The 13,267-nt window shown below is 37.6% G+C and overlaps 2 protein-coding genes and 1 long non-coding RNA gene across 4 annotated transcripts; all 3 read left to right on the top strand.

Annotated features, from left to right (window-relative positions):
* Nucleotides 1-4,164: 4,164 nt before the first annotated feature.
* On the top strand, nucleotides 4,165-7,393 carry LOC144543797 (phenylacetaldehyde reductase-like). Its single transcript, XM_078292206.1, has 6 exons — nucleotides 4,165-4,353; nucleotides 4,770-4,939; nucleotides 5,509-5,700; nucleotides 5,966-6,128; nucleotides 6,438-6,624; nucleotides 6,864-7,393. Exons 1-6 carry the CDS (start codon nucleotides 4,236-4,238, stop codon nucleotides 7,006-7,008), a joined length of 975 nt encoding a protein of 324 aa, XP_078148332.1. The 5' UTR covers nucleotides 4,165-4,235; the 3' UTR covers nucleotides 7,009-7,393.
* A 1,951-nt stretch (nucleotides 7,394-9,344) lies between these two features.
* Nucleotides 9,345-10,813, top strand: LOC144567465 (uncharacterized). The gene is made up of 3 exons (XR_013515417.1): nucleotides 9,345-9,950; nucleotides 10,029-10,474; nucleotides 10,554-10,813. It is a non-coding gene; the product is annotated as an uncharacterized LOC144567465 (long non-coding RNA).
* A 97-nt stretch (nucleotides 10,814-10,910) lies between these two features.
* LOC144567007 (uncharacterized) lies at nucleotides 10,911-12,234 on the top strand. Of its 2 annotated transcripts, XR_013515341.1 has the most exons (3): nucleotides 10,911-11,154; nucleotides 11,249-11,594; nucleotides 11,805-12,234. XR_013515341.1 is itself a non-coding variant. In XM_078317031.1 (2 exons), exons 1-2 carry the CDS (start codon nucleotides 10,944-10,946, stop codon nucleotides 11,413-11,415), a joined length of 378 nt encoding a protein of 125 aa, XP_078173157.1. In that variant the 5' UTR covers nucleotides 10,911-10,943; the 3' UTR covers nucleotides 11,416-12,234. The 2 variants fall into 2 exon arrangements, 1 of the variants encoding a protein (XP_078173157.1); XM_078317031.1 differs by having other exon boundaries at nucleotides 11,249-12,234.
* The last annotated feature ends 1,033 nt before the right edge of the window (nucleotides 12,235-13,267 follow it).

Below are 13,267 nucleotides of genomic sequence, written 5' to 3'. Positions count from 1 at the left end.
TTTGCGTATAATTCATTTTTTTATGTTTCCGAATTGAACACCGAATAAAAATGCCAAAAAACGTATTATACGTTTTATTCGTAAATAAAATGCGATTTTTTTTTTTTGCTTGTGGTACCGAATCATTCTCAAATTATACTTGAATTATTTTCAAATCACAAACTTTTGACCCCACCGAACCAAATCTTAATTATTCATTTGTAACTATGGTCATATCTGAAACTTTTTTTAATTAAAGCAAGAATAGGCAATTGAAAATCTCAAAATTTGAACTCTTTCAAGTTTCAACCTAATTAATAACCTACTTAATTTATTATACTAGCAACTATGTCAATCCAGGTGACATGCAATATAAACCTAACCTGATAGTATAAATGTCATGATATTATCCATATCAGATCAAGAGGACAATAACTCCATGTGTGATTTTTTCTCATATTTCTTCCACCTCTATTCTTTTTGCCCATAATAGCTCCTTCATTATGGATGATTTCAGCTGGTCCAATCTCCTTATGCTTCAACCTATTAGTTTGTTTTCAACACATTAACAAATTTGAGTAAACCAAAAGAGTTCGACAAACTTAATCCGAAAGCAGAGAGAGACTTGTCGACAATAGTTTAGCGCGAGATAGAGAGAGCGTCATTGAGAGTCAGCGAGGGGGCGAGAGCCAGCGCGACGAATAGAGAGAAAGGAGAGTTCCAGTGCGACGGCTGAAATCGCGAGGGAAAGAGAGGGTAGAACCCTTTCATTAAAGAGAATGAAGGGAAAATCTCGAAAATGACGGGCTGCACATGTCGTTACCTTCTTCAGAAGAGGGGAAACAGGGAAGGAGTGGGGAACGCTATCCATTGCGGAGTTTTTCCGTGCGGAGCTGTGCGGAGTTTTTAATTTGGTTCGTTCGTTTCGGATCGGACGGACTGAATTAAGGGTTCACTAAATTTTGATTTTTTTTTAAATTCAGGCAAGATCTGATCTGGTCCGTGCGATTCGAAACGAACGGATCAGATTAAAAGCTCCGCACGGAAAAACTCCGCAGAGGATACTTTCCCGAAGAAGTGGAGGGTAGGAGTTACTGTTCGGAGGGGAGAAAGGAAATGTGTGGTGTTGATTTTTGACAAAATTTGTCACCCCAATTCAGAGTGTATGATTTACTGTTTGGAGATAGAGGTAGAGAAGTCTCGTTTCTCTTCCTTCTCATCCCTTTCCCTTCCGTCATTTTTATTAATACCCTAAAAAAAGATTTTGTGGAGTTTTAGTTTTCTTGTTTATGGTGTATGTCAAAAAATAAGACATTTGATATATTTATGAGTGATGTCGTAATTCTTTATAACTTTGACTCGATTTGTCAATTTGATATCACAAGTCTAAAGATAACTCTAATTAAGGACTTGACCTTGATTCTTAATAATTTATTTTATTCAAACATACACAAGGAAATATGGTTAGATTGCCTCAATGATGTCAACTTATTCTTCTTTTTTAGAGAATAATTGGATTATTTGATTATTGTCAATATATACCATTTGCTTGAATAATCAAATGTACACAATAAATAGTAAATATATTTTAAAATAATTATATGAGTAATTCTTGAATAATCTCTTAGGCTTTTTAAAAAAACTAATATCAGTCGTTGTATGTCTACCGTTGATAGAAAACTTAAACTGAATTTTTGAGGCACTAAACGACGTTTTTTTTTATTTTGATTCCTTTGGATGCCCAGGGGTTCTCCCCTGGGCAATATTCCGATCAATCTCATCCCCCCTTTTCGAATTGTGGTCATACGCGCAAATTCGACTTTCCTAGCCAAAGTTATAGTTGTTTAAAGTTTTTTAAAAAAAAAACGATGCTTCCATAAAAAAAATACCGATAACGTACACATGTTATGCCTAGCTTAACGACGGCAGAAGTGCATCGATGTTTCATTGCCAAAACATCGATGACGCACCCATGCTTTCTAAATGGCCATAACTTTATTATTGCCAAAATATCGATGACGCACCCATGCTCTCTAAACGACCATAACTTTATTATGCATTTACTATTTATTGTCTGTGTTTGTTTATTTTTTAATGGATTATGATTTCATTTATTATTCAAAGATCATTGAAATTATCTACAATTGTTCAATATATGTCATTTACACGGTAATTATTATTTTAAAAAAAATTCAAAACCGTCTCCTCTTAGATTTCACAATCTTGTTCTAAATTTTTTTGTTGATGTTTTTCATGAATTATGGTTATATTTATGATTCAAAAATCATCAAAAGCATCTTGTTTGAAATTAAAAAAATGGTTATATTTATGTAGTTAAAGGTAATTGAGGCAATCTAATCATATTTTCTTGTGTATATTTTAATAAAAATAAATTATTAAGAATCAAGGCCAAGTCCTTAATTAGAGTTATCTTTAGACTTGTGATATCAAACTGACAAATCAAGTCAAAGTTATAAAGAGTTACAACATCACTCATAAATATATCAAATGTCTTTTGGCATACACCATAAACAAGAAAACTAAAACTCCACAAAATTATTTAAATAAAAATATTGAGATCTAGAAGAAAAAAAAAGTTAACCACCCCATAGAAGCGGTCGGGTGGTCAGAGTGGGCCGCCTCTATAGGGGGGGGGGGGGGGGTTGGGTAGTTTTGAAAAAAAAAAAATCGAGAACATATTTGTTAAAATCTTTTTTTAGGGTATTAATAAAAATGATGGCTCCCCCTTCCTCTATGAGGTTCTTCAGCACACCTTTAGGGCCCGTTCGACAGCTCAATAAGGAATAGAAATGGATGTGGGAATCAAAAATTTTGAACTGAATTTTACTGTTCACCGTGGGAATAAAAACTTAGCTCTGAGCAAATTTTTTTTCCCACGGTGAACAGTAATCTGCCGAACGGGCCCTTAGAGTTTGTTCAGCAGGACTTGTTCCTATAAGATTTAACAGAATTTTGGGCAATTCTCATTTTATTTCCCGAAGACCGTTCAAAATGCCAAAATAATTTGAATGGTTCCCATATTCTCTTCCCAAAAGCGTCCCCAACAAGTCAAAAGCAAGAAAAAACTAAAATTAGGTCAAAAACAAGGAAAAACTAAAATTAGGTAGAAGTGAATTAATTTGTTCTCACCACTCTCTCTCTTCCCTCTATCCCTCCACGTTGATGGATTTGTATTTTTTATGTTTTCTCTTCTCTCTCCACAGATGCTTCATAGACATGCATGAAATGTTATATATAAACAACTTCCTTTTGTTTAATTTATGTTGTGAGACTAATCAAATCCGGATCCGGAATTTTCTTTTAATTTTTGTTTTAGTTTAGTTAGACTTTTAGTTTTTTCACTATAATAATTAATAAATTATTTCGTTATAAAATACAGTAAGTAATCATGATGCGAGGTTTATATATTTTTTTTATTTAGTGATAATTTTTCATCAAAGACCTTAAAAAATTTATTTGTCGATAGTCCTAAATTTAATTGTTGTTTTCATATTGTTTTGTATTTATTCATAAAAAAATCATTATTGTATTGTATCTATTTTAGTAATATTATTTGGAGGTAATGTTTCATCTATTTAATGTTATTATTTAATTTATTTTATTTTTTTATATTATATAATTTTATTAATACAGAACAAAATGCTATATTATTCAAAAACAATAATTAAATAAAAAATCATTTATAACTAAACTAAAACAATTAAATAAATATACATATTTTAAAATAAATAAATATTTTTCATAATTAATCTCATGATACAAACGAATACTCATTTTCTCATATTTTCATAATTAATCCCGTGAATAACGTACCCGTGAATTCTCACTTTTTTTCAAGTGAATTCTTATTTCCATTCTCATTTCCATTCTGTAATCCGGAGAAATGAAAGAGGGAGCACTCACAATTGAAATACAGATAAGAGGGGCAACGCAGAAAGAAAGATGTACAATATATTAGTTTATTTCTTTCTGTTTTAATCTCAACCATCCAATTTTAATAAACGGTGAAGACAGAATTACGTGTTACTCTAATTCTCTTTGGAATTTCAGCACACGCGGATCTGAAAAAGACCATTTGACGTCACCCGTGAGACAACACATCGCTATTTTATACACCTATATATATTTTCCACTTCCATCCCCTTCTTACCCGAACTATATAGAACTATATTCTATATATAATACCTACGGGTTTTGAATAAAAAAACAAATATAGAACTAGACGGACAGAGAGGATGAGTGGGAGCGGAAAGCTAGTTTGCGTGACTGGAGCCTCCGGTTACATTGCGTCATGGCTTGTCAAGCTCCTCCTCGATCGTGGCTACATCGTGCGCGCCTCAGTTCGCGACCCCTGTGAGTAACCCCAATCCCGTCTCTCTATCTCTTGCTGTCAGATCAGTTGCAGTCCTAGGCAAAAGTTCCGTCTTTTACCCCTATCAAATTTATGGAATTTCTTAATTTCATTGCAATCTGGAACTATTGAATCTTTTGTGGTCTTAATTGCAACTGCTTTGATCTACTGGCTTACTTGGGAAGTCTTCAATCTGGCGGCAGTGCAAAATTGATTGCTCTCTTTACGATATATATATTTTGTGAAATTGTTAAATGGAAGTTCTTTTTAAACACTACTACTACTACTACATCAAATTAGAAAGTGGAATATAAGCAAACAAAATTTGGAAGAGAAGTCGTGTCCCGAGTTCTATTTCCTTTGTAGAAGTCTGGTTCAAGGGTTTAATTAATTCTCCTTACATTTCTGTTTTTTCCAGCTGATCCGAAGAAAACTGCACATTTGCGTGCATTGGGGGGAGCCAATGAGAGGCTACACCTGTTCAAGGCAAATTTATTAGAAGAAGGTTCATTTGATTCTGGAATTGAGGGTTGTGTTGGTGTTTTTCACACTGCATCTCCTTTCTATCTCAATGTAACAAATCCACAGGTTTGTCTTCACATCCTAGTACAATTGAATCTACTTCTTATTGTGATTCTGGAAATCCTGTTACATTGAAATTTCAAGGTGTTGTATCTTTCTCTTGGTTTAGCTTAGTTTCTATCTGTTGAGAAATAGGATTTAGAATAAATTGGGGATTAGCCTCAAATCCGTATGGCTTATTGTCATCATCAGCTAATTAAGAAAAAAGTAGGAGCCACCTTTTTTAGTATAAAGAAGCTCAATCACTTTTTCCTTTTTTAGGAAGTTACTGCTATACTAGGGACAGCCATTTATTCTTTCTTCATATATAAAGCCCCAAGTAATGTATCAAATAATCAGATTGCAACAAATATTTTACAATCATCATCCTCATGTCTCAATTCTGCAAAATCAACACTACCTTGTGCACAGTACTTTGTGATTGTCACAAGTAATGTCTAAAAGAGTTAAAAGATTTGTACAATTAACAACTTGTACAGAACATTGTTCCTAGGCTTGTTGTTGGGCCTTATCAATTTGGTACAAGAGAACCTGAAGTAGCTTTAAATGAGTTTGTCTACTTATTTTTGTTCTAGGCTGAGTTAATTGATCCAGCAGTGAAGGGCACACTAAATGTTCTCAGGTCGTGTGCCAAGTATCCCTCTATAAAGAGGGTAGTTGTGACCTCATCAATGGCTGCCGTTGCCTATAATGGAAAGCCAAGAACTCCTGATGTAGTTGTTGATGAGACTTGGTTCTCCAGTCCGGAGATTTGTGAGCAATCAAAGGTAAATTTTCTTGTTCTAACATTTGGAAGCTATACTTTCTGGGGCTTTCTCTTAATTTGTGCACCTAAATGTATTTATTAAATTGTTATGTTAACAAAATTCAGAGTAACTTCTGATTCATATAGTTGAACTATCTTTGCTAGTTTTACTTCTTCCAGATCGGGGTTTATAGAGCTGTCTGCTGGAGAAAAGTAAAGACAAAAATTAAAGTAGATAACAAAAAGACTATGACCACAATTAACTCCATTTCTTTCTTAATTATCAGTTATGGTATGTGTTGTCAAAGACGCTGGCAGAAGAGGCTGCTTGGAAATTTGCAAAGGAAAATGGAATTGATATTGTCACCATTAACCCTGCAATGGTTATAGGTCCTCTTTTACAGCCTACACTCAACACAAGTGCTGCAGCTATCCTTAACTTAATTAATGGTAAGTACTCACATTACATGAAATAATCTTAAATGTCTAATTTGTCAAAAAACTTAATTTGAAACTCAATAGTCCCCATGTTGATTAATTTTCTTTGTTCCTCAAACTACAAGCAAGCTCTAAAATTACTGTCTTTTTTTTTTTTACCTGAAGCCCATAGAAATTGCTGTCTTGTTTTGCTGCTACAACTAGTCAGTGTTATTGCTAATACTTCTTTAGATGCTATTAATGGTTTCCCGGCTTACCATCACATGTAGATTTTACTATGCTTTCAAGTTTGAATTCATGACTGTACACATCTTTTTGTAGGAGCATCAACATATCCAAACACAGCCTTTGGTTGGGTGAATGTGAAAGATGTCGCAATGGCACATATACTGGCTTATGAGGTCCCTTCTGCATCTGGGAGATACTGTTTGGTGGATAAAGTTGCCCACTATTCTGAGATTGTTGAGATGATACGCGAGCTCTATCCATCTATTACCCTCCCTGAAAAGTAGGTCCATCCCCAAACACCCCCCCCGCCACCCACCCACACACACACACACAATTTTCATGGGAAAAAATTATGTTATATCTGCCTTAGAACCATGGACACTTGTTTGCACCTCATTTGAGCAACTGCTTGTTGTTGGGGGGGGGGGCTCGTAGTGAAAAGTTAAATCGTTGATATGCGGTTATGACATTCATCACTTTTTGGTGGCTGATTTATAGTTACTTTTTTTTTTTTGGCAGATGTGCCGATGACAAGCCATTTGTGCCAATCTACCAGGTTTTGAAGGAGAAGACAAAGAGCTTGGGAATTGATTATGTGCCAACAAAGATTGGTGTCAAGGAGACCATAGATAGCTTGAAAGAGAAGGGTTTTGTGAACTTCTAAAAAAATAATAAATTGCATAATAAAAGTAAATGTTGATTTACCAGAAGGAACCTTTTTTAATTAGTACATACTTCTGTCCTTAAGTGGAGCAGTGTTTAGAAGTCGTAATTTGTTGCCATGCTATACTATTTGATCCTTTAGTTAGCACCTGCAGTTTGAGCTAAAGTGTGTGGTTCCATGGGAAAATTCAGCAAGGGGACTAGCCAGGAAGGAATAATATTACCGTATATTTAATTTGCTTGTGCGACTATTTATTAATTTTTCAAGGGATGATGAGATATCTTATCTTATTAATTCAGTGTTTTTTATCTTCTTTTTTTTTTTTTTTTTGAGCGAATGTAATGTAAAGTAAAATATGGAATAAAGTGTATGGTCTTTGCTTCCATTACATTATTCTTAGGTGTGTTCAGTGCCTATGGCATGATCTCTCTCTATAACTAGCACTGTATGTCAGTATGTGGCAGCGGAGAATATCTATTAAGCCATAAATGCTTGACCGTTTAAACAAGTGCGGCCATTTTTATTAATATCTCTAAAACAAATCAAAATTTTAAATATTCTCCTATGTACCATTTTTTTTTAAAAGTGTCCTGACCGCCTGGGCTTCGGGCGGCCCAAAAATACCCTGTGAGGCGCCCCAAACCCTGGCGGCCCATATACCCTGTGAGGCACCCCACACCCTGGCGCCCCATGCCCCCTGTGAGGCGCCTCACTACCCAACATAACCCCCCCGCGCCCCATCCCTCTCTGTCTCCCTTCTGCGTTTCACCCGCCCAGACCCCCCCCCCCCCCAAAAAAGAAAAACCCTAGCCCCCCCCTGCCCCCACCCCACCCGAGCCCCACCGGCCACCCTAACTGCCGCCCTAGCTCCGCACCACGCACCTCTACCTCGCACGACGTCCGGCCTCGATTCGCTTCTCCCTCAGTTGAACAAGTAAGTTTTATTTGTTTTTGATTCGATTAGAGTTTAGGTTTTAGATTAAATGTGATTGAATTGTGTAATGTGATTCGGTTTGATTCGATTCGATATTTAGGGTTAAATGTGAGTAATTAGTTGAATTGATTGAATTGGTCGAATTGGTTCGATTGGATGCTTGAATTGTGGCAATGACATGAATTGGTTCGATTGGATGCTCGAATTGGTTCGGTTGGTCAAATTGGTTCGATTGGATGCTCAAATTGGTTCTATTGGATGCTTGAATTGGTCGAATTGGTTCGATTAGATGCTTGAATTAGATGGTTGAATTGCTTGATTGCTTGAATTAGATGCTTGAATTGCTTGAATTTAGGATTATGATTTATGGTAAAATTGCTTGAATGCCATATGGTTCAATTTAGGGTTTATAGTTGTGAATTGTGAATTTTTTTTAAATTTAGGGTTTATAATTAAATTTAGGGTTTATGTTTGTGAATTATGAATTACTTAAAAATTTAGGGTTTACGGTTCAATTTAGGGTTAGAATTTATGGTTCAAATGGTTGAACTATTTAAGAATTTAGTTGTTGGGTTTATGATTTAAAAATATGCATATTTATTTTTTGAAAATTATTTTTGTGATAGTTCATAAAAAACATGTATATATGAATATAAAAGATTTGAAGTAAAACTAATTATTTTGAAGTATATCAATATTTGTTTAAAAATAATATATATATTTTGAAGTTTATTTGTTTACAAAAAAAATGCATGCACATGCAAAATTAATTTTGTAAACAAATTGCATATACACCCAAAAAGTAAACCTAGAATTGTATATGCTTCTTATTAAAAAAAATTTATATAAATTGTATGTTTATTAATATTTTTTGGCAAATGTAGTATGCCTAGAGTTAGACGGTGGGGAGTACGAGCTGAGCCTGCAGAGGGTGCAGATGCTGTGGATCCGAGTGGAGCTGGCACGTCCTCGGTGGATCCGAGTGGAGCTGGCACGTCCTCGGTGGATCCGACTGGAGAGGGCCCGTCGTCGTATGATGATACGACTGGCAGGGGTTTTGAGGATCCGACTGGAGCGGATCCGTCGTCTCAGGCCGATTTTCCAGATGGTGTGCATGATCCTGACACATTTAGTCCTCTTCTATGGACCCATCATGTTAAGCACCGCGTCTCATTCGCATCTCTTGAGGTACGTAATTTTTATACTTAAAAAAATGACATTCTGTTGAGTTACTAAAAAAATGGCACGATTTGAGTATGACAAATTGATAATAAATACAGGATGATGTCATGCTTACGGTGAGGCACCGCAGGTCTGAGATTCCGTTCGTTCCCCATAAAGAAATGCAGCGATACATCTTGAACCTCGGGTTGTACCAGCTTGCCACCATGCCGCAGAGTAAGATCGATGTGTCTCTGATGCACGGTCTAGCGGAGAGATGGCGACCTGAGACTCATACATTTCATCTCCTGGTCAGGGAGATGACAATCAGCCTTGGTGATGTGAGCGCCTTATGGGGTTTACGTATCGATGGCGACCCATAGGTGGCATCTCAGACCATCCAGAGCTGCAGATGATGATACCGGAGTTGTTAGGGTGTGATCCGAAGACTCTGCAGAAGAAATATAAGAAGAAGGGGGAGGAGGAGGAGTTTCGTTATTCCGGGTACTGCATTTCTCTAAAGGCACTCCGGTCTCACTTCTTCCAGAATCAGATAGATGTTGATACTGATGACATTGAGGCGGTCAGGAGGTACTATTACACTCTTTAAATTAACTTAGTAGTTGCTCAACAGTCTCAATTATTTACATTGATTATTTTATATTGCAGGTATACTAGAGCATATGTGCTGGATTTGTGCGGTGCTGTCATGTTCGAGGATTCCAGCGGTGACGCGGTTCCGATGATGTACCTCTCCCTACTGAGGGACCTGGAGAAAGAATCGAGATGGAACTGGGGTGGAGCTGTCCTCGCCCACTTATACAGAGGCCTCTGTCATGCTTGTCTGGTAAGTCTGTATTAATATACGTTGTTATTGAAGGATGGATAAGAAGCACCCAGTTTTAATTTTAAGTTAAATTTTCAGGTCAAGAATAAACAGCTTTTTGGACCACTGCTTCTGCTTCAGCATTGGTCGTGGTCACATCTGCCCATAAACCGGCCAGTCATACCATTGCCGCATCCCGATTGGGGAGGCCCTGAGCCAGCCAGATGCCCCGCATACGCCGCCATATGGGGCAGTCATCACGATCATGAAGAGAGGGGCAGGGGGATTTCTTATGTCCGGGGCCAGCTCCAGATGCTCTGAGATGGGAATATCGATTGGCTTCCGTATCGTGCATGGTATCAGCGTAGATGGCTGAGCCCGCTGACATTAGAGCAGACACATCTATGGTATTATCGGGGACCGGTCGTCTGTTTCTGGATAGTGGAGTACCATTACCCCGATCGGGTATCCCGACAGTTTGGCTTGGATGCTTTCATCCCGGAGCACCCATTGATGGGCAAGGATGCTACCGACAAGTTCCACAAGTAAGTACCATCTACTTAATTTCATTATCACTTTAATATATCCACTGTTTCTCTACTTTCTAATTAATTGCACTTGCAGAACGGCGCACACTAAGGCTAAAGTCGACTGGAGCCAGCATTTCGTCATGCAGTACAACTGGGCTCGACATCCGGAGCAGCACTTATGGAGCCCGCCATGTACTACATCGTTGGGTGCTGGTCCTGGGGATCTGAGATATGTCGTATGGTACCAGAGATGGGGCATGCCGTCAGTCTACCTGACAGGCCATTATGGCGAGACCCTACGACGTAGGCTGATGGATTCATCCAGCAATTATATGCCCTGGGGTCCGATCAATGCTCGCGCGGTAAGTAAAACCGAAACATACTTTAATTTTAAATTGCAAATTTTAATTACTTACTGTTGGCATAATCATGTTGTGTGCAGCTGTTGACCGCTATGAGATGAGTTGGACACAGCTTGGCGTGCATGGCGAAGGATGCTTGGCGATATATAGGATGCCAGATGCTCGAGCACACTGCACCAATCGTGGAGACAGGCGGTTTTGAAGGCCGCCTCGTTGGCATGCTGCGCGATGCTGGGGAGAACATCAATTGGCGGGAGATAAAGTCTGCACCGCGAAATCCAGATTATCAACGAGTCCCTGTCTACGGCGATGAGATGCCGCAAGCTCCTGCAGGTAATTACAAGTTAATATTAAAAGTACGACACACACAATATTTTTATTTTCGTTGAATTGTTCGTTCTAACTCATTTAACTTCCAATTATGCAGCTGATGACTCAGGTTGGGCGTTCCACGACTGGGTGTTGAATACCCAAGGATGGGATGCTTATAAAAATAAATACGGAGTTGCAGTAGAGTTTGGCACGGTCAGTCGCCAATCACTATTTGCGACCCACACTCCCAGCAGACCGCCTGTGACAGGGGCGGTTTGCTAGGGTCCTGACCGCCTGGGCCACGGGCGGTCCACTAGGGATGCTTATTTATTCGTTTTTTATCTCTCTCTTCTCACTCCAACATCAGTCTACCTTCCACCTCAAAGGCAGAAAGAAGGGAGAAAGCGCTCAAGGCGATTTCGGGTGATTTCGGACGATTTTCTGGGCTACTACAGCTACAGGTAATTTAAATATTTTTTTAATTATTTTTTAAATATTTTTTGTAATTATTTTTTAAATATTTCTTTTAATTATTTTTAAAATATTTATTTCAATTATTTTTTATATATTTTCTAATTATTTTCTAATTAGCCGTTGATTACTGTACAGTTAGTATTTAATTACACACATAATTAGCCTTCCTAATCAATTGCTGTCACTTGAAACCCTAGTTATAATGGCACCCAAAGTTGGAAAAAATAGAGGAAGAACTGAAACCGAACGCGAAGCAAAAAGAGCACTCATTAATAATTTTTGGACGGCTGAAGCCTACGCGATGAGGAATTTGGAAAGATTGTTTTCACCCAAAAATAATAAAGAATTTCTGAGCACTCTTGATCCATCAATTAGAAAAATGCTGATGGAAGGCTGGGTGGACAGGGTCCCTCCACCTGGATGGGGACAGTGCTGCTTATGTGAGCTGAACGGAGATATGGTGGATATGTTCTTCTGTTATAAATGTGGCAAAGATGTTCATCCCAATTGCATGGATCCGCATGCAGATCTGCTGAATGACGCTCGTCTCACTACGTGGGAGTGTCCTGCGTGCGTCCGTCGGGCTGAGGAAAAAAAGGGAGCAAGCTCCTCGTCTCGTAAGGCTTAGACCCCAATTGTATGTTGTTGTAGTATTTTATGTTTTAACTGTAACGGTTTGTATAATTGCTATTTGAACTGGTTGTTGCTGTATGAATTTTATGTTACCTTATTCTATGGACTCGACGGTACTGTATTATTTAGTAATGTATTTGGATTTTATGAATTTTAAATTCCTGGTATTTAGGTTGAACATGGGCTGCATTATTTTTGAATATGCTAGAAATTTTTGAACATAGGCTGTATGTGTGTATGTGTGTATGTGTGTATGTCTATGTATGCGGGGGGTGGCAGCCCCCTGCGAGCGGTGTCTGAGGCTACGAAAATCCTTTAACCGACGGTCCAGATTAGTCAAATTATCCATGAAGATGTGCGGTCCAGATTAATCCGTTTTTCTTCACAAAATTCTTCAAATCAAAATACTAAGATCTATATAAAAAAAAAAAAAAAAAAACACCATGGGGCGCCCTAAGGACTGGCGCCTCACTTGCCTTATGGGGCGCCCCAGGGAATGGCGCCTCACTGGGTATTTTGGGCCGCCCTGGGCCCAGGCGGTCAGGGCATTTTTTTTAAAAAAAATTGGGACCAGGGGCATTTTTAAAATTTTGATTTGTTTTAGGGATATTAATAAAAATGGCCGAAACAAGTGTATATAAACATATGTGATTCTGGGGCAATTAAAATGGAGGTGTATCTTTAAGATAAAGATGAAGGCATAAACAAGGGTATACCCAGTTTGTTTTAAATGGACGGCAGCTTTTTCTTTTATTACAGTGCTCACATTAACTATAATTTGAACATTGTTAACTAGTCTTCTTTTATTTATCATGAATGTCACGGTATGCTGCAAATTTAATTTCTGAAGTAAAAGTTTATACTTCACACTATCTTTTTTTATTTTTTTAACTTTGACAGTGGCTGTCAAGTATAATTTTTTTAATTAAAACGTAAAATACATTTATCGTTCTACATCCAAAACATTATCCAAGCTACATCAACATCTAAACATTAACATGTTACAACACAAACTAAAATAACAAAA

This window comes from Carex rostrata, chromosome 2 (assembly GCF_964058835.1).
Source record: "Carex rostrata chromosome 2, lpCarRost1.2, whole genome shotgun sequence".
NCBI lineage: Eukaryota > Viridiplantae > Streptophyta > Magnoliopsida > Poales > Cyperaceae > Carex > Carex rostrata.
The sequence above is the reverse complement of the archived record's forward strand: the minus strand, read 5'-3'. Positions and strand labels throughout refer to the sequence as shown.